This window comes from Cavia porcellus, unplaced genomic scaffold (genome assembly GCF_034190915.1).
Source record: "Cavia porcellus strain 051 isolate PalLab524CR breed Dunkin Hartley unplaced genomic scaffold, mCavPor4.1 scaffold_1, whole genome shotgun sequence".
Lineage (NCBI taxonomy): Eukaryota > Metazoa > Chordata > Mammalia > Rodentia > Caviidae > Cavia > Cavia porcellus.
In genome coordinates, this window is record NW_026947484.1 from 145,431,237 (window position 1) to 145,453,084 (window position 21,848).

General features: G+C 37.1%; 1 protein-coding gene, 1 long non-coding RNA gene and 1 pseudogene across 4 annotated transcripts in view; 1 reads left to right on the forward strand and 2 right to left on the reverse strand.

Moving 5' to 3' along the window:
- Nucleotides 1-13,736, reverse strand: part of Sh3glb1 (SH3 domain containing GRB2 like, endophilin B1) — a 37,048-nt gene extending 23,312 nt beyond the window's left edge. Inside the window, exons 1-2 of one of the 3 annotated variants that reach the window (XM_023561239.2) lie at nucleotides 13,342-13,736; nucleotides 1,819-1,960 (exon numbers count right to left, since the gene is read on the reverse strand). In XM_023561239.2, the coding sequence (XP_023417007.1) occupies nucleotides 1,819-1,960; nucleotides 13,342-13,413 (214 nt within the window). In that variant the 5' untranslated portion in view covers nucleotides 13,414-13,736. The remainder of the gene's footprint in view (nucleotides 1-1,818; nucleotides 1,961-13,341) is intronic. The other 2 variants (XM_023561240.2, XM_003478793.5) reach the window with 2 other exon arrangements.
- LOC134477873 (nuclear cap-binding protein subunit 2-like) lies at nucleotides 1,873-13,329 on the reverse strand (annotated as a pseudogene).
- Nucleotides 13,737-13,967: 231 nt separating the features above from the next.
- The window catches only part of LOC134477874 (uncharacterized), a 118,565-nt gene continuing 110,684 nt past the window's right edge, over nucleotides 13,968-21,848 (forward strand). The window contains exon 1 of the long non-coding RNA XR_010050117.1: nucleotides 13,968-14,495. This is a non-coding gene — a long non-coding RNA (uncharacterized LOC134477874). The remainder of the gene's footprint in view (nucleotides 14,496-21,848) is intronic.

A 21,848-nucleotide genomic window follows, 5' to 3' on the forward strand; every position in this document is an offset into this window, starting at 1 on the left:
AAACTTCGGGATTTTGAGCTGAGAAAACACGGACATAAAGAACTCAAGAGTCACATCTGACACCTTCAACAGGAGCACCTCTTGCCAGAGAGTCTAAATATAGGCACCGAAGCTTAAGAGACAGATTCAGGCTTGGAGTGGGCTCTAGACAGATAAGCAATAAGAAGATCTGGTTTCAGTTTATTTATGTTTAAAGTTCAAAGACATATGTAGGTGGTGTCTCTGAGCACGCATTCACTGAAAAAATTTTACCATTACAAGTAACATTAAAATGCAAAAGGATAAAGGCAATCACAGAATACCAGTATAAATGGAAAGGGAAAAAATCAGTAAAAGCCAAATATAGTCTTGGTTAGGGTAATATTTAACATGAAACAAATTTTAAAAAAAGAAATAAAATTCAAATTTACATTGCTGCCCAACAGCAAGGTATTCCAGGGAGAGCTAAAAATAGCTCACATTTCCAGAAACCACGACTAAATATAAATTAAAACTACAATTCTCAAACAAGGTAAGTCAAATAGGTTCTTTGTAAGCATCTCACACAGATTATAATATGAGGTCAAAGATATAAATATGAATCATAAATTTATTTCATTGTGTTAATGTTTGGTAAATTAATAATTAAGTGTTTTGTTTCAATAGGTCATAAAATAGGCAGCTAACTCTGCTAATGTAACATGTATGTACTTACATGTAACACTTCTGATAACAGTAAAAACAATAGGACTTACAAGAAAATAAGCCTCAGTCTGACCATTCAAAATTCATGTAACTTTATAATAATGGCACAAATAAAAACAAAAAAAACCTCTTACTATCTTACCATATACATATTCTATTATATGGAATTATATTATACTCCTTTATCAACCTGTCATGAATGAGCTTATTTGCTAATCAGAAAAACTATAGAAAAGATTCTATATATGAGAACTTTTGGCTAGAGGAAGAATAGGAGGAAAAATATCTACTATTTTTGAAAAGTGTGATGCTATTTTTTAATTAATTAATTTATTGAGTCAGGATCTTGAACTCATAGAAATCCTCCTGCCTCAGTCCCCCGAGTGCTGGGATTATAGGTGTGAGTCACTGCACTTGGCTATGCTATATAAGTAAGTGAGAAATATCACATGGTGTCCAAAGTTAAGAAGTCTCACACAAGGTATGGAAGGCTTATTTAGAAGGTTACTCCAACAACTAAAATGGTACATAATTACTAATATTTTATAGCAATTAAAGCTTTGTTAGTACTAAAGTTATAAAATTTTGCAACATAGTTATAACAGCAAAAAAAAGGAAAGCATACATGTTTGTCCTTTATTTTTGAATTTTGCGAATTTTATCCAATAATTATACATTTTATTTGCAAAGTTACTGACTTAAGTGATAGGAAAACTCTCACATCTGTTGGAAAACCAAATGGTACAATTTAATGAAAATGTGAAACTTAAAACATAAAAACTGGTAGCTATTTAAGCTTCTATATTAGCCATGCCTTAATTATTTAGGAGTGATTTTTCTCTAGATGAAAAAGAAAGATTTATCTTTTCGGTCCCTCAAAACTCTTAAAATTCAAATTCACTGCCTACAGTTAAAAGTTTTAGGAGAATTAAAAACAAAAAAGTTTTAAGAGGATTCTACAAAGAGAAATGCTATTTTGTGAATTTGTTAGAAGACACACAAGTATTTATCATTTCTCCACCCAAAGCATATATAAAAAAATACCACAGATCTTGAAGCCACAATAAAGTCCATTTTTAACATTTAAAAACTCATTAACAGTACTTAATGTGGATAAACGGTAATGTTTCTTACTTGGATTAGGCTGCAATAATATCTCGGTTTGTTTCATTATTTTTTCTGTCCATATTTTGGTACATTCAGCTTTGCTAAGGAGGTTCTCTAAGTGAGCATCCAATTCTGTCTTCTCTGCTTGGCCAAGCTTTTCTTCTGTGAACTGTTATGATTAAAAAATAAATAAAACAAGACTTTCAATAAGTGCTAGGAAACTGAATCAATAAATAAAAGGCAAACTCAAATTCAAGCAATTCTAGACATACAAATAATTGTGTTCTAGGTTTGTAAGCAACTGCGTATGAACTGTTTTTTTGCCCCAGTGGTAACTGATCTATTCTAGAATAGCAGTAATGATGACTTTATTTTATAGTCATCAGGTAACCTTAGTTCTGTTAAAATGTATGAATTCTATAGAAAATCTAGTACACTGTTTGGCATGTAAAGTATACAGATATTCCCTACATATGGACAACATAAAGGTAAAGACTAAGAGCTCTGAATCAGTTTCCAAATCTATATTCAAATCCTAAGTGCACTGTTGTCTCATCTGAACAAGCTTTTGAGAGTATTTTTCTTTAGTATCTTCTATCATAAAAGAGACAATTCATGTCTTACAGTGTTTTAAGGATTAAGACTATACATGTAAATTACTCTGTTTCAAAAAAGGGCTGATAATTATTAGCCCTTTAGCCACATCCATGGATGTTTACAGGATTCTTTTGTGGAAAGTATCATTTGTTTCTTCAGTATACCTTTCAACAATTATTTATAGACTATCTTTAGGTATATATCTGATTTACTATGAAGATTATTAATTAATTATTGTTTTTGGGGGGATAGGGTCTTGCTCTGTATTGCAGGCTGGCTTCAAACTTCTGGCCATCCTCCTGCCCCAACCTCCAAAGTGCAGAGATTATGGATGTGCACCACCCACACCCCACTTCTGAAGATCTTTTAAAGATACTCAGTATATCAATTTTTATTATATTAAATGTATTGGTGTTTGAGGAATGGTAGCATTGTCTATATAATAATACAGAGGAAAATGATTTCTGTGTGGATCTTATGGAGCTTTAGGATTTTTAAAAAATAACACTAGAGGCAATGACTCAGGTTGTTGATCATGTGTTATTTTTCTCCAGAAAATGTAGTTTCCAAACCTCAATACAGATACATTACTAGCACTAATTCTATGCTCAGTTATGACTCATTTCTAGCAAACAAAGTAATAGTCACCTTGCCTTTTTCCCTTTCTTTAAACTCTTTCGTGTTGCTCTGTTTTCTGAGTTTTATTCTTTCTTTCAACATCCTTCTCACCCTCGTACTTTCAAGTAATTATCAGCACATTACCCAAAGGTTCTTTATTCTCAGTTTCTGGTTACAAACCACATTGAAAGTCCTGTTCATGGATAGAAGTAACAGCTTTAACAGCTTTTGTAAAGTTTCAGGTCTTTTAGAAACTGACCCAATGGGTGGAACTGAGAATAGTAGTTCCAAAGCTATTGCGTAAACTCCAAATCCTACAGTGCACTATAATTGAGGATTGGGAAAGGGATAGAAAGCAAACTGATGCCCAGGTCAGCTGGATAAACTATGCATTCTTAGCGAAGAACTGGTAATCTTTATAGATCCTTGAAAATTCTAAGCAATGTGACCTCTTACAGAAGAACAGACTGTAATTTTATACGTTAAAAGTCTACTAAGCAGTGTTTAGACAGGGAATTTCCCTGACAAAGCAACCACTATCAAGAGCAACCACTATAATGAGAAAGGAAATAGGACAACCAATAGAATAGCGTACATAAACACTGATACAAGAAAATTTTTCACTTAGTACCTTAAAAATTGAACACACACACTCTCTCCTAAATATTTTTCTTTATTCCACTCATTTCTTCAACAAAGACCATTTATTAAGAACCTATATATATGTTAGGTACTATTCTAAGCATATGGGTTTTTGCTCTGAGGAAGCTAACAAAAAATAAAACAATTTAATGATAAGGATACAAAGGTGAAACGATCAATGTAGGTGTCTCTATTGTTTCTCAAAGGTATACAGAAGGAATTAATTTATCAGTGAGGAGGAAGCCAAGAGAATCATGGGAGGCTTCACAGGGAGTGGTGGGGATGAAGAATGAGTGATTGAGGTTTGGAAAGGGAAGCAAGAGTAAGATAGAAGTTCTTAAAGAAATAACATTTCTGAGCAGGAAACAAGTGATTGGACTAAATAGTAAGACATGCTAAGAATGCTAAGAAGAGTAATATGGTAAGCATGGGAAGAAACAGTTAAGTTCTATGAAGAGCTAAGTGAAGAGTATGTAGTCCTTTGCTGATATATCTTCCATTTGCATTACTTTTTACAGTCATTCGCTCCACCTTTATGCATTTTTCTTTCTTTGTAAATTGATTCAATTTTATTGTAATCTGCTACAAGAGATAATTTTTTTGGGGGGGATCAAAAATAGAACTCTCACCTTGCCTTGCCAGGCCACAAAAGATAGTTTAGATAACAATGAGTGTCTTTGGTTTTAAGGTCTTTAGAAATCTGATTTATGTCTTACTACAGAAGAATATAAATTACATTAGCTCAAAATACAGAATAAAAACAAATGTCTACAAATGAATAGTGTATCCTCAGTAAATGTCTGTAAATGGTTTCTTCCTACTTCACAACTGATAATAGCTTTTTAAAAAACTCCAATAACCAGTTTTGAATTGAAGCAGATAATCACATTTTATTCTAATATGAGGGATATTCACAGTATAGTATTCCAACTCAAATCATCACATACTACTGGATGTTAGAAAATGCTCTGTTGCTAGATGAAAACATTTTTTTCTAATTAGAGAAAATCATACTCATATAAGAAATCATCTATTGCTTTATAAATGCAAAATAAATTCTTTATCTCCATGTCAGACTTTTTCTTTTTTAGCTTTAGGCAAAACATTGTATATTTTGAAAAATGTATTAAGCAGAACTCAAGGCCTGTACCTAGTTTTCTGAAAGTAAAGCACAGAAGTGGGGAGAGTCTCTGAGACCTCAGGTTTTTGTGCCAAATATTTAGGAAGATCCAAGTTTGCCTTTAGAGATTAGAAATCAACTCAGAAAACATATCCAGTTGTCAAAGATGTCCTAATTTACAGTAAAGTTATCTAACACATTAAAACTCCATTTTATCATAAAGAACTTTACATTATGTAAACTTCAAATTTAAAAAAAGAACTGTTCCACATTCCAGGGTAGATCATGAGCCTCCTTAGACCCAAGAATCAAGAAAATGAATTCTTGCATTTTTCTAGTCTTCCTAGAAGTGTAGATTTTTAGCTGAATCTACTGCTGAGGAACACATTTCTGTTTGCTTCATTTCTGAACCCTGCTCTCAGCCACAAGGAACACAGTTTTTGATCTGGTACCAGAAAATGGTTCTGTTAAGTTTTTCAGCAGATGGAAGGAGGGAATCTGCACAGGCAGGGCTCTCACCACTAACACTGCTTTTGTGTATTTTGCCATAGCCTCCTCTTCCAGTGTCATAGTCCTACCCATACTCAACCAAAGCTGGCCTCCAGACCACCCGCGCCCATACTGCCCGCTCTCCTGTTAACTTTATTCCAGTCTGTGCGAATGATCCTGCTGTCCAGACAGGTTCCGTTTATGAAACGCACGGTATTTTCCACATGGGGTTTGAGTAGTATTCCACAAACAAAAGAAGCCACATGCTGTTTTCTTTATTTTATCCAAACCCATGATGATGATCTTTATGTCACTACTTTTTTTTTTTTTTTTTTTTTGCGGTACCGGGGATCAAACTCACGACCTCACACTTGCCAGGCAAACACTTAATGCCACTGAGCTAAATCCCTGGCCCTTACTGTCACTACTTTTACTTAAGAGTTCATAAACTTGTTCTTCAATTGTGTAAAAAGAAAGGTTTCCGACCTACAACGTGTAACTTTTCTTCAGTAATTTTTCTTGTTCTTCATTGACACAGCAAAAGTTCCGGTCCTGGTACTGGCTCAGCTACACGTAGGCGCTGCTTTAAGAGGCCACCCAACATGATGTTAAGAAGTACAGTAAGTGATTTAAAAAAAATTGGGAGGGTTCAGGGAATCAAACTCATGATCATACGCTTGCCAGGCAGGCACTGTGCCACTGAGCTATATCCCCAGCCCTTTATACATTTTAATTGGTCAACATCAATTTATATTTAATAGCCAAAAGTAGATTAACAGAAAAAATTTAACAAATCAGTAACTTAAAAACCTGCATTTAGTAAGTCAGTCTGTGCAAAACACTCTTTTAGTAGTAAAATGGCATGGCTCTGTTACACAGAACTGAATACTGGTATCTACAGTCTACAGGCTAATTTTTTCAGTATATAAAATGCTTAGGAGTTTTTAGGAACACACTAGAATTTATGACAGGGCCCTAATTTGTATGTCTCATTGCTAAAAAGACTATTAAAAAATTAGATCTGTTTGTAGCATCAGTGGTACAAGCAGCCAGATGGGACAGTCAAGCAGGTACCACCAGGAGATTCACACTGGCGGGAATGTGTTAAATGGGCAGAACAGAAATTACTAAAAATATTATATAGTAGTGGCTAAAGAAACAGTCACTGAATTTATCTGGCACAAGTTAGGATTTAGGTCAAGGTGTTGTCTGACAGCATTTTAGAGACCTAACAATTAGGAAGTTAATTAATTGGAAAAATACAGTAACATTTCAATCTTCAATTCAAAGGGTCTCTTTATTTAAAATTTTCTCTGTGATTCTCATAATACCTTGCAAGTATCTCTTATAAATGCATATTTTAGAGAAAAAAAAGACAGTATGTGAAAAAATAGAACATTTCCAGGTTATATATTGGTATTTGCACAATTTTTTTCCCCAAGAAGAGACAAGTATGTACTTGAGACAAGTGATTTACTGAATAAGAATGGTTTTAAAAAATTTTTTCTAGTTCAAAAGGTCAAAACAAAAAACAAAACAAAAACAGAAGAAAATCTTGCACATCAATGTGAAAATTCCCAACAGCAATGTATGTAAGGGCCAGTAATAAATTTCACCTGGTATTTACTTGTATTTCTGAGTGAAAACGGTTGTTATTTTCTACCACATCCACATCTGTGCCTCATATTTCAGTACATTATCTATGGTTTAACCTGTTTTTCTTTTTCAAAAAGATAATCACATTTTTATTATACTTCGGAATTCTTCACAATGTCAGGGCTTCAATATGTACTTAAAATTTCCATACACCTAGCAATGCATTTTGTATCAAGTACTCAAAAGAACCTTGTATGTGTGAATCATAATTTTAATGATGAATAAGCTGAGATCCAATGATTATACATGTTGCCTAAGCTGTCAAGTGACTCAGTCTCTTACCTATTTGAGTTTTAAGTTCTTCTACAATACATTATACTTCCATTAAATACTTGTTGATTTCAAGAGAGTGATATTTTGTAGTTTTGTCACTTGTATCCAAGTATGGACTGTGTTTTCTTGCTATTTGTTCACAGCATTCTTGGACAGTTATCTCTTCCAGTCCACCTCTGCTTCCTAAGTGACATTCATTATTCACCGTGGCCTAACTAGTATTTTCACTGAAAAGGGTGTTGCATAATAACACTGCTACTATTACATTTTTACACTGCAATAAGTTTAAATTTTATTATTCAAATGTGTAAGTATAAAATATATAATTTTTTCCATAATTTATTTTTATGGGGACTAAAGGTTTTTTCTTATCATTAATCAGAAGGAATGCTGTATTAAGATAACAAAAGAATGATTCTGAATACATTTTTTTCTAAAATATTTTAAAGAGTGTACCTACTATAGAAAATTCTAAGTTATAGGAATTAAATTAGACTTGAATTAGTAACAAAAAGTTTATATATGTATTTTCTTCTGCTACAAGATGACCAACCTGATCAACTTGTGACACAGTTTTTATTCTCAAGGATTTTACGTTCCAGCTGGCATAACAATATGTAATACTTGACATAAATTTAAAATTATAATGACATCCTTTTCTGAAAGACAAAAGACCTACTATTTTTTTTTAAAGATCTCTTTCTGAGTTGCTAAAAATTTCAGGATTAACTCATAAAAAATTTAATTTTCAATATCTTCATGTCCAAAATCATTACTGACTTTGTAGTTTTTTTGATAACAGGTGTTAATCATAAACTAGTTGATTTAAGCACATATTTTAATGAATGGGTAGCAGAACAGTTTAAGAACATATATGAGGGGCTGGGGATTTAGCTCAGCAGCATAAGCACCTGCTTTGCAAGCAGGTGGTCGTGAGTTTGATCCCCGGTACCGATAAAAAAAAAACATATATGAAAATCTACAATAAAAGTCAGAATTTAAATGTCAGAGAAATACAAACCTCTAAAATATAAATTGATGCAGAATTTTTCATACTATTGGTATGAAACAATGGCATAAAAACATGAAGCTTAATCCTCTCTCCTTTGTACATTTTCTCTAAATACTACTTTTAAGAAAGTGATTTGACTATAGTAATGTCAGGCACTGTAATCCTGTGTTTTGTGTGTGTGTGTGTGTGTGTGTGTGTGTGTGTATAGGTGATTGGGGATTGAACCCAAAACCTTCACACTGAGCTCCATTCTTAGTTTCCTTCTTGAATGTTTTTATTTTGTGACAGTCTTGCGCTAAGTTGCCCATGCTGGGCTCAAACTTGTAATTCTCTGGTCTCAACCTTCCAGAGTACTACAATTATGCTACACCATAACTGGATTATTCTTTCTTTTACTAATTGGACAGACATATAGCCTACAGCATGAAATAAGGAATGTGGATTCTACACTTTTTGTACAAGAAATAAAGGACAAGTAAAAAGGCTGCATGATCAAAGATAATCTGTTTAATGTAAATTCCAACCACTCAGTCTCTGACTAGGGTAAAAGTAATATTCTTGAAATAATCTTCTTGGGGAAGAATATATATAACGAATTCTGACTATGATACACATTAATAAATCATAGTGGATTTTTCTTCCTTGCTCTGAATCTTGGTTGCTCTTTAGCTTTAGTTGAGGGGAACTTTGAAAACACTGATGATCCAATTCCTAAGGTTCTAAAAGCATAGAAATGGGTTGCAACCTCATATGAGCAGCCTCTATGAGAAAGATTCCCTGGGTAAATGTAAAGTGCAGTGAAGACTGAGAACCATTTTTCTACATTTGTAAGTAATTATTAAAATATATATACTTGGGTTTACTCAGTGGGCATTAGTTTCTTCTTTGATCTATTTAGAAATCTTGGTTGTCATTACTGTCACTTCGGAATATCTGCTTCAAACATATTGTGTTCTGTCATTAAATTTGTCTTCTAAGTATACTTAAATAATTGGCTTAGCTGTCTGATAATTTTAAACATAATACCACAACAACTAGGAGTGTATTGATTGGGTATAATGTAATAAAAAAGACTTTAAGGCCATTTATAGCTATGCTGTTATCTTAAAAATGCTTAGAAAAAATTGAAAACAATCTTCTTGATATTCTAATTACCTAATTTATGCAGTATATGAACATAAACCAGTATTAGGATTAAAAACTATCTTCTAGTTTATTAAATTAACACTAATAACATCAAAGGACGTAAACAGTTTTAACAATAAACATGGAGTTTTACATGATGAGAAAATGCAAGGATTCTGAATGAGGCATGTTTTATTAAAATTTGAGACAATGGCAACACATCACAATTTAAATTCTATAAAGGAACCAGGATGTTAGAAAGGTAAGAAAGGTAGGTTGTTTGGCCAAAGTGGAGCTCTCCTTAGGAGTTGATAGCAGTATCATATTCATCTGTACATTGCCAGCTTAGACACACCATTATGCTTGCTAGAAATAACTGAAAATCAAAGCCAACTTCAGAAATATTTTGAAGATATTTTTTTCTCCTTAGAAAATAGCTGGTTTTCATGAAGTTCGTATTGTAACTTTAATAATCACTTCAGAGGAAATGTTAGAAAATTAAAACAAAGTCTCTCCTGAAGTAATTTAGAAACAGTTTAGAAAGTATATGCTTTTATTTAAAAAATGGTGATCATGGATTTGCTTTAGTAGCATCTAAATTAAAAATGCTTTTCTTATTCCTTTATCCATCTGAAAGGTTTATAAAAAGAGAACACTAATTTACAAATGAATATTTAGCAAATAAAATAAAATATTCAACTATGACAAATTTGATACTAACCTAAGAAGTCCCTGAGGACAGGTACTTGGTCTCATTCATCAATATGGCTTTCAATGTGAAGCACACAGGAGGTACTCTATAAATGTAGGGTGTACTTCACAGTCTAGTATTCCCTTTTGGTATCAGTCAAGATCAGCTACTACATATAATGTTGAAAAATATTAATACAGATAAAATTATTTAACTTGTGAAATGGTTCTTGTTGCCACTGAAAGTAAAAATTTGCTTATGGGCACTAATTTGACTTGCTAAAATAATATACAAATTCAGATGGAAGTATGCTGGACATTGTGAGAGTAGAGTAAGAAACAGGGTTGATTCCTTAGGACACACAATCTTATTGAACCCACGAAAGCCATAGTGCCACAGAATTTTAGAGCTCCAATCTTGCATGTAATTCATTAGATGAATGCTACAAGATTATGCAAAAATGAAAAGTGACACAGAATTTCACATTAAGCTCTGTTGTTTGAGAAGCCTTTATAGTTGAGATAAACTTGAAAGAAAGGAAAAATTAGCAAAGAGGGAGAGAGGGAGGGAGGGAGGGCATTAAAGATGACTTTACTTAACTCTATGAACAAGATACATTGGAAGTTAAAAAGTATCAATATAGTTTTTACATAACTGAGAGAAAAGATCAGATTTTAAGGGATTACTTAATGCTCAACCAAAGGTGAATGCCAAAAAGACTGATTCTAAGAACTATTAAACTGCTATTAAGCACTAGGAAAATAATTTAGGAAGGATAAGTTAAAAAAACGCTTTGTATGCTATTTCGAAGTAAAGAACCAATACCCATATTAGCTAAAAATAAATCATTTATACATTCTACTTAACATTCTTTTTGAAGTACCAAGGTTTATAAACAAATTTTATAGAGTGGAATGATAAGACCCACTTATATACTAGAGTTGACTTTAAAAAAAGAAGCTTACTTTTTAACTTAAAATTTACATAAAATGAAAAAAATGTGTTGTTGGTCACCAATCAGAGAAGGATTAAAGGATAATTTGATTTAAATGGTAGTTATTTAATAATAAGAACCCTTAATTCTCTTCCTTCTCTTCTTATTGCTTATAAAGAGTTACATAGGTCTATCTAGTCTTAGAATGAATCCTGGTACTGTGACATTTATATTGGAACCAACTCATTAAGAATTTAGTTATAGACTAAACATTTAAGTGAGAAAAGTGTTTTGTTAAAAATTACAACACAGCCATTTCAAATTTCACATTATACTTGGAAGCACCTTTTCCCTTATAAATTGTAAAAAAGAACTGTGGAAATGCAAAACATATATAAAAATATTAACTGTATAATGAAAACTATTATACCGTAATAAAATTTCATGAACAAGTAACTTAGCTTCAACTGCTATCAATACTCTGCTATTCTTGTGTGTGTGTGTTTTTTTTTTTTTTCTTTTTTTTTTTTTGAGACAGGGTCTCACAAGGTAATTCAGGCAGCTCTTGACTCAGCCTCCCCAGTGCTGGGATTACAGACATGCACCACCATGCCCTGGCTCAAGGCTAATATTTTAACTATCATCATTTTTTTCTTCTGAAATATTTTAAAGCAATCTCAGATGAACTATGTTTATCTGTAAGTATTTCAGTATATATGTCTAAAGTAACAGACGATATAAAAGAATACCTTAACAGTCTATTTCTCCTAAGATGTTTTCCTTTTTAAATAATGTCATCCTTGATTCATCTCTTTTACAATATATTCCCAAGCCAAGCTGATTTAGCATGACTTAGTATAGATAGATTTTTGAACCTCCCCTTCCAACACTGTCGTTTAAATCGCAATAATCTTTGCCTGCCCTATGGGTGGTGTATCTCCCTAACTGGTATAAAAGGAGTGTCTTACATATGAAAATACATGATTATCAGTGGGCCCTCAATTACTCATGCTTTCGTGAGGGTTGGTTGGAAAAGAGTTAAGGCAACTAGCTTGTTACTCACCATGTAGATTTAGAAACTAGGAAATCTGAAGCTAGAAGGAATCTCCCATCTCTTAAGTGCTACTTGCTGTTGATAATGAAATCTGAGATTGTACTAGCTGAGTCTTAAGGCTTCTCTAGGCCACAACACTGACAATTCTATATATCTTAAACCTACAATACTTACCCAGAAGGAGAAAACAACCTGCAATAGTAGGTCAGACAGCCTCTGGTTATTTACTAGCCTTGCAAGTTAAGCAAGTTATTTAACTTTAGAGGCTGCTTCCTTATACAGTATACCATATATAGATAAAGGTGGGCGTGTGTATTAATAACGTCTGTCAGGCAAAGGGACAGGACTGGCGATAATATATCAAATGTATAGCAAAACACCTGACATAGCGTTTTTTAATAATATAAGCAGCTATTAACTTTCTGTAACTCTTCCATTCTTTTGCCAAGCACAGTCTAGATCAACTGTGCCAATAAAACTGGGGTAAAGGAGACAAGGAAAGCAGTAAATCGACAGAACAGATTTGCATGTATTAATTTGATATGCATCTTAGAAAATTTTCCTCCTTAGAAAAGAACGCTGTTGATATTCTGTCATTAACATCAGACCGTTTATAATCCATGTTGTGAAATTTACATCTTTTTGTAGATTTAACTGAGTTAGCATAATGTGGGTGAGGACTGTGGAAAGTTGTCCAAGTTCCCTACCACTGACACTTCCTTGATCGTGAAATACCGAGAAGGTAAAGAGAAATTTCCCCTTACAGTGCCTCTGAAACGTATCCCAGTAACTACAACCACAGTAACACGGGTGTCCCCCACCCCTCCTTGCTGTACAGCAGCGGTTTCGCACTTGGAGGATGGGTAAGACCCCCCTGAACTGCGCGTCCTCTGCCAAGTCCGGACACCCACAGGCGATCTCCATTTCCCTTGCGGGCTGCCAAGCCCCAGACGGCCCTTCCAAGGAAAGAGGGCCGAGGTGACCGCGCTGGCAGCCCTGGGTTGCGGGACAGGAAAAGGAAACTCCCTCCTCCGGCTTGGTAGGGAAGAGACTGGGAAGGGTGGGGGTGGCGCAAGAACGGTCGCGAGTTCTCGCCAGGCCTCCGCCAGCCTGAGACGGCCGTCACCCGAGTCGCGTCTGGGGATCCGAAAGGCGGGCGGGGCAGCGCCTGCGACGCAGCCAAGTCGGGTCCCCACCCCGCCTCGAGGCCCGGGGGAAGGGTGCGACAGTTGGGGCGGAAAGCGGCCGCGCCCACCCCCCAGGCCGGGCAGGCCGAAGCCGGGGTGCGGGGCCCGGGGCGGCGGCGGCGCTTCCCTCTCCCCGCTCCCCAGCTGCGTACCTGCACGGCGCGGCTGAGGAAGGTGCCAGCGTCGGCCGCCAGCTTCTTCACGTTGAAGTCCATGATGTTCATGTTGGGAGGGAACCGGGCGCTGCGGCCGGCGGACCTAGCGGGGAGGCGGCTGCGCGGTGGCGGCGGGGGCAGACGTGGTCGGCGGAGAAAGGCGGCGCCGGCCCCGCCGCCGCAGCTGTCGTTTCCGTGACGGTGGGGGGGGAGGGGTGGGCGGTGCCTCAGAGCAGGCCACACGCCCGCGCGGCCGCCCAGAAATCCGTCCTGTGGGCCCCGAAGAGCAACCGCTGGCGTCAACGCGGGCCTCGGCTAGCGAACTGGACCCCGGCGGGCAGCACTGCCCTGCGCGGCCGGCTCCCGGGTGAGGGCAGCGAGCGCCCAGCGCGGGGCGGGGCCTCTGTCGAGGTTACCGTGGGAACAGCGACCCCTGGAGGCGCGCGGCGGCTCAGCCGCGGGGCGCGCCGGGAGCTCCACCCAGCCCCAGGCGGGGAAGCTTGGGGGCGGGGCGCTCGCAGTCTCCACGCTCACGGGGAGCCTCCAAGGATCCGGAGCGCGGGCGACTCAAGTTCCTCCTTTTAGGAGGAAATACAAGAATTATAGCATGGGACTACAGCATCTTTGAAATTAGAACCAACAGGCCCGGATATCTTGGCGTTCCCCCTGGTTCTGAGGGCTGTTTGGGTACTCAGCAAAGCTAGGGTTGAATTTAGTTTCCGTCGCTGTTCATTCTACACTGCGTACTGAGTACCCACTGTGTGGCAGGTGCTGGAGTTACCAAGCTCTTGAAAAAGTTTTTAGAAATTTGTTTTGAGACAGGGTCTCACTATGTAGATCAGGCTGGCCTTGCTTTCACTGTTGTAGCCCTGGCTGGCCTCCATTCACCTGCCTTAGTATCCTGAGTGCTGGAGTTACAGGCATGTGTCCCTACAGCTAGCTAGAAACTCTTAACACCATTATTTGACAGCTTTTGGGATATTCTCCACTCCCAGCAGCATTATAATTTTTTACTGCCACAAGAATTTTTTAACTTCTTTACTACGGCAATAATTGCACACTGGACTACAGATGAACACCAGGTTCCTGCTCTAGAAAGTATGGGGCCCATGCTGGGGACACAATGAAGTATAAGATGGTGAGTGGATAAGGTAAGTTTTAACAACTCACTGTGGCTACTTTTTAATAATAAATGAGAATAGGATATGAAATATGCTCTAAAGCTTATCATTACAAGTAACTTGTTCAGCAAGCTCCTTGACAGTTTAGACTTGGAGTTCAAATAGATACACATGCGTGAGAGGAGTCCAGTTGGTATTTATTCATTTTGTCTTTTTGAGACAGGGTCTTGCTGTGCATTTCAGGCTGGCCTTGAGCTCACTTTGTAACTGAGGCTGGTCTCAAGCTTGCAGTGCCCACCCTGCCTCATCCTCCCTAGTGCTGGGATTACAGGCATGTGACACCATGCCTGGGCTGGTTGGTATTTATAGAATAAGAAAACCCTATATTTTGTGTGGTTGTGTTCTTTTGTTACAGTGGGTGTGTTAGTTAACTGTTATTACAATTTGAGTAAAAAACATACTGATTGGTTTAGCATAGTTCTGGGCTTGACAGAATGAATTTAACGGATAGAAGACTAACCCTGGGTGCTTGTAGCACCAACCAATACGCTCTAGTACGAATGGAATAAATAGGGAAAAAAAGAAGGAAGTGTTGCTTTTGTTTCTTCAGAAGAATTCCAGTCTTTGCTGTACCCTAGAATGTCTGTCTCCTGGCTCCCAGTGCAGACTCTTCAGTCTTCCAGGATAGACTCTTCACCTTCCTGATACTGGTTTGCACAGGACTCTACAGTGAGCTTCAGGCTTTTGACTTTTGAGTGGCTCCTTCAGCTCTCCAATGTGCACAGCCTTTGCATTCTTCCACACCTGACTCTGCAAGTGGCCATTGTAAGCCTACCTTGCAAAGATACATATATTCATTCTCTAGTGAGCACTGACTAATACAGTGGACCTGGGAAAATGCAGGCCCAGCAGGCAATGAAGTAAGCTCCCATTCGGTCTTGAGTACTGGAAAAGCAGTCACAGAAGGAATACCTGTTATTAAATTCTGAAAGATAAATGCAGTAAAAGCATTGTAAAGACAAACAGATAACAAAAGTATTTGTGTTCATTTATTCTTTATTATAGTGACAAAAGCCACCTCTTTCTAAAGTAACTCTAATATCATAAAATCTTCTGACTCTGACATAGTCCATGTCTTTCATCTTATATTTCCAGAAATATGGAAAAGAAGATATTTCATCGGAAATACTATTTTCTGTTTGTTGTGTATTTTAGATCTTCATGTGGAAAAGTACTTAACCTATCTCCAGATCTCTATCTTTAAAATAGGTACAATTGGAATATTCAGTGTGCATCTTTAAAAAAGGATCATACCACCACGTCCACTGTTGGGGAAAGGACCTTGCATTCTTTTCCTCAAGTGTTTAAATTTCTCCAGATTTGAAAAGCAGCAAAAACATTTTTTTCTTTTGAGCTTTCCATAGCTATAATCTTATTTACCATTCTCCTTACAATGCCTTCCTCACACTACCCTATTCTTAGCCTTTGATACCTTTTGTTTGCTATAGAGAAACCATAACTCATTAAGGTATTTAGAAGGAGTTCTTTCAGCAAAATCTTATTTCCACCTCCTTTCCTCTAAACTCCTTCCTTAATCATTGTCAAATGATTTAAAAAGGGTCTTAGGTATTCTCTGAGTACAGCCAATGTTCCTTCAATTTGAGTTGACATTGTCTCCACCTGGAAAGTCTGCATGACCTGATGGCTGGATTCCACCTGTAGAGAGTGACCGGGCCCTAGGCTGTACATAGGCTCCCTCAGTCAATTTGAACATGTGACCAAGATTGAAAATAAATTCAGTTTCTCTAGTGTAAGAAATGGTAAGAGTACATAAGAGTTTATAGTAATCATGATTTCCCATTACGTTGCTCTGAAGCCTTATAATGTCTGCATTCAGTAGTTGGAATAGTTTTATCCTAGTTTGTTTGATTTTATTATCTGTGATAGTATAAACAGCTATTTTAAAGAAAACAACACATTAGAATAGCCAGAGCTGATTTAGTATCATCTTACTCTGAAATCCTACTATGCTTTTGCTTTTCAGTTTCCTTTGGTTCTATCCTGTTATATCTTATTGGATATTATTATATGTGATAGTATAAACAAATTTTCTATGGAAAATGAGATAATATAGTAGCCATTGTTCATTCTCTGCTATTTGGTTCTGAAAGCCCTGTAATGTTTTCATTCTCTTGAATGGTTTTATACTGTTTTGTTATGTTTGATACTATCGTATATGAACTATGCTTAACTATTTCAAAGAAAGAGACATTATAGTAGTTACTGTTAATTATGGGTTGTTTTGTGGTAAAATGCTGTCTTACTTGCATTGTTCTGATCTGATCTGCTTTGTTATGTCCTCTTTTAATCTCTTTAAAATAAAAATAAATAAATAAATAAATAAAATAAATTCAGCATCTATTAGAACTAGGTTCATCAGACTTCCCATAGATAGATTCCATTTCTCTTACCAGAGATGAGCCCCTTAAGAGCAGTAACCATTGTATACTTCTAGGTTTTATATTATCAACATAGTGGATTTTTAGATATATTGGTAAGAATAATGTGATCACATCAAGATGTATATAGTTCATTCTTTTGTGACATCCTTAGTCCTAACCTTAATTTTCAAACACCTACTTACTGTCATAATCAAAATATCTTGTGGTGAGCCCATCCCAGTTTGTTACTCTTTTAAGATTCCTATATTGGTTAATCAAATGATATACAAAAAATTACTTAAGCAAATCCTTTTTGGTTTTCTCTTATTTGCTACCTCCATTTGTTCTAGTTTTGACATTTTCTTCTTTAAAACATCTCTCACCTCATTCTCTTCAAAAATTTTTTGAAGTAATCTCATATTGGCAAAAAGGTAAAATTGCACAAAATGTTTTGTATATTCTTTGTCTAGAAATCCTATTTAGGCTTCAGTCAATTGTTCCAATATCTTTGTGGCAAAAGCATCCAATTCTCCTTCAATCTGGTTCAGTTCTGCAAACATTTTTTGACACACTCTTTCCCCCTTTCTTGTCCACAGTTAACCACTGGAGTTTGTATGATTTCTATTGTATGCTTATATTTCACTAAGTCAGTATGTATCTGTATATGACACTATTTTTTACTTTTAAACTATATAAGTGATATATAGATATATAATCTGTAAAGTTTGTTCAGTCTGCTAATTTTTATTTTTATAAATTGATTTCTTTTGTTATCTCAGAACTTCTTTTTAAAGTGAATATTCATTTTTAGTGATTTTTGTTGTTTCTTCTGGAAAAATGATGGAGTGGTGTTGGGGTTATTTTTCTTTCATTGCTGGGACAAAATATCTGACATCCAAAGGTAGAGAAAGAAAAGTTTATTTAGCTCACAGTTTGTGGCAGTTTCATTCCCTAATCAGATGGCTCCAAAGCAGAGTAGCACATAATAGAAGGCAACAGTTCAAGCAGCAAAAACAGTGTAAGAGGAGATTGAGAGAAGACTCTTTCTGTACTTTATATTCTATGTAGTCCACATCCCACTTGAGTGTGGCATTCACATTCTTAATTCCAGCATTGGACCATGAGTCATTCACAAACTCTGTAAGCTTGCCTCCCTGACTGTATGAGCCTTTTCAGGGACATCTAGACACAGACTATAACATTCTGCCCCTGGCCCCCAAAGACTCATGCACATACTTTATGCAAAAGACATTTAGTCCATCTCCAAGAGTTGCCAAAGTCCTAACAGTTTCAGCATTGCTGAAAGGCTCAAGTCCAAAGTCTCTGAGATATAAGGCAAACTTTTAGCTGTGAGCCCCTGTGCAAATGAAAAGTTAAACACTTTCATCATTCAGTGGCACAAGATAAAAATTTCCATTCCAAAAGATAGAGATGGGATATAAAGGATTGCAAATGAAGCAAAATCTAGCAGGGCCAACGTTAAGTCCTGGAGTTCCATGCAGAACATCTGAAGCAATCTGTGGCAAATTGTGAGCTCCAAAAAGGCTTGTGTGTTTCAGGCCCTACAGCACTTCTAGTAGTTGTAGCTTTGCACAACTACTCTCTTAGGCTGGCTTTGCTCCCTCCTTGCAGATTTCTTTAAATGATCCATGCTCCTGGCTTTTCCAGACTTCTGAGTTCACCACTGCACCTTTGACATCACACAGCTTCACATACTGCACTCTTAGAGGCATACTTCCTGGTTTCCAAGGCCTTCTGAAATTGGTGTGGAAGCTGCATTAACCTCAGAACTCTTGCATTCAACATGGGCCTAAAACTAGTGCCATGTAGATGATGCTGAGGAGCACCTACAATTGAAGCAGTAGCTAGGCTTTCTTCTCTCTTGGATGTAGGGATCAAGTGCCTGGATCACTGAGCACTCTGAACCTGATCATGAGGGACAGATTCTCTATGCCACTGTCATTCTAGAACCTGGTATGGCCAACACCAGTTTGAAACCTTGGGTGGCATCCACTGTCACTCTGGAGTATAGTGTGGCTGCCGCCATTCTGGAACATGGTTCTCTGCAGCTTTCTCCTCAAAGCAAAGTCTTTAACTTTTTCAGTTTTGAGGCTACAAAAGGTAAAGACCCACTGCTTCCTGGGAGCCTGCAGGCCATCTTTTCTATTCTTTTTTTTTTTCTTCTCAGCAGTTGAGATCTCAGCTCTATTTTTATAACCTACTGCTTTACTAGAGCTTTCTAGTGAAGCAATATTTTAAATCATCATGATGGCCTCTTTGCTCTTGCTTTGCTATGTAAATCTGGCTAAAAGCCCCCAACAATAGCCATTCCATCCTCTAAACATTCAACTGCCTTGAAATTTCTTTTGCCAGATTAATTAGTCCAATGCCCTTAATCTCAGTCTCAGGCAAAATATCTGGACATGAGCAAAATGCAGACACACTTTCTGCCAAGCCATAACACACATTGTCTGGACTTCAGCAACCTATGCAGTCCTTCTGCCCAGCAGAAGCTTCCCAACCCTTGTCTTTACTCATTTTCTGGTTTTCTGAGCTCTGACCAGAATGTCTCATACAGAACAGCCTAAGATGTTCCAGCTCTTAGACAATACCTCTGAACCTTTCCAAACTTTTTCCACAAGCCATTCTGAAAGGCTCTTGAACCACATGGTCAGTTATAGTCACAGAAACAGCTGCACTCCAACTACCAAATTCTGTCTTGGTTACTTTTTTCTCATTGCTGAGACAAAATACCTGATACCCAAAATGAAAGAAGGAAAGATTTATTTAGCTCGCAGTTTGCAGAGGTTTCAGTCTATACTTGGCTGGTTCCCAAACAGAATGGCACATGGCAGAGGGCAATAGTTCACCTGATGGTAGAAAACAACACAACAAGAACAAAAGGGGAGGAGCATGGAGAGAAAACTCTGTCCCACTTGGGTGTGGTACTCATACTCTTTTTTTTTTTTGTCTTTTTTCTTTTCTTTTTTATCGGTACCAGGGATCAAACTCATGACTGCCTGCTTGCAAGGCAGGCAGTTATGCTGCCGAGCTAAATCCCCAGCCCCAGCTCCTCATACTGTTAATCCCAGCATTGGGCCATGAGTCATTCACAAACTCTGTAAGCTTGCCTCGATGCTGCATGGGGTTTTGGGGTGGACATCCAGACTCAAACCATTGCAAGTGGTAAGCAGCAATAATTTAGCCTCTCTGAGATTTGGAATCCAGACACTGGAAAATAACAGTTGGAGGCAGGCAGAGTAGATCCTTGACAACCAAGAAGGATCTCACAGGAAAATTAAAACCTGCAGAGAAATTGAAAAGACAGAACATAACATGGAAAAGGGGTCAGTCTGTACTTTTTCTTAACTTTTGGCTCTCAAGAAAGGAAGACCAAATCTATAGAGACAAAGAGAAAGCAAGGACTCCAGAGTGCCTCAGGGAGAATTAGGGTTGAATTGCCTAGCAGGCGCTGTGAATTGCAATATTTGGTGAGTGTATGTAGCTCGTGTCTGCCCCACTCCTGGAGAGAATGCTTAGTTGGATATCATTCTAGAAAAGGGTTGAATTGAACCAGAGACTCAGAACAGCTGCAGGATGACTTCAATTGGAAGCTCCAAGTGTTAAGTTGCCACAGTGACTAGGGACAGTCAAGAGAGACAGCTATGGTCAGAGACCAGTGATCAGGTTGGCAAGAGACAGCTAAGAGGTTTATGATAAAGGGCACAGGCTCCACCCCTATGGCTAGAGACTTTGTTCTGCTTGAATTGCTCTGGATTTGAAAGTTGAAGAACTGATACCCTCACTCCAATCCTACTATCTGCTGAGGCCTCCATCCATTGCAGATCTGGGGTCTGGTTGCCTACTCTATCTACCAACATGAATAAGGACACTTCTTAAATTGTACACAGTCCCAAAATTGTATATCTTGGAAGAGAACCACATATTTAGAATCACAGAGAAACTTTTTGTTGTGTTTATTTTGTGTGTGTGCATTGTTTTATGTTTTTTTTTTTTCTTTTTCATTTCTTTTCTCCTTTCTTATGCACCAGTTTATTGAGGCTTGGACAATTTTCCTTTGCCCTTCCATTTTTAAAAAATCTCTTTTCCTTCTTTTTTCTCTCCCCCTTTTAGTTTGTCTCCCTTAATTTTTCTTTTATTTTTACTCTCTATGTAAACATTTTTCTCCCTCTTTTTATTTTACCCTCTCTTTCATCAGTTTTTCTCCTTAATTCTAAAAGCATCCTTCTATTACCCCCTAGGAACCTTTGTATCATATCTTTCTCTCCTTATATCATAATTTGAGTTTTCAAAAGTTTTCCTCTTGTATCCCCACATTTCCAAACCATACATTTTTAACAGTAACAAAGCCTTTGTTACTGTTTTGATAGGCAACTCTGTAAAATTACTTTTCTACCATTAGTAAAGATACAGCTGTCATATTTAGTATACATTAGCTGTAAGTCAATACCTGCATTGCCTTAATGTTTACATCATAACTTCAGACTTCTTCCCTAGGATAAAAGGTGGTACATAATTGTTTGTAATGGTACATTAATATCCAACTTATCTTGGACAATGATACTGTGGCTGATTTGCTTGCTATTAACAGGGCTGCATAATTGTCATTTTTTTCCCTGTAAGCCAACACTCAGACTACCTTTGTGACATTAACAAAAGTGAACATTCCCAGAGAACTTCATGGTTGGGCCAACTACACTGTATCCTTCACTTCTGAATTATACAAGGTTCAGGCCTTGGGCCTGTGGCCATTACCATAGTATGTCACTGAAGAACAATTAAAGAGACCTCTGTATTAGCAACAAAGTTTTTAGACTATATGCATCTGAAAAGTTCAGTACAAAACAAAACAAACAAAACAACAGAAACACAGGACAACAATCCAGGGTACACTAAGGGGCCAAACAGCATAAGCCATATA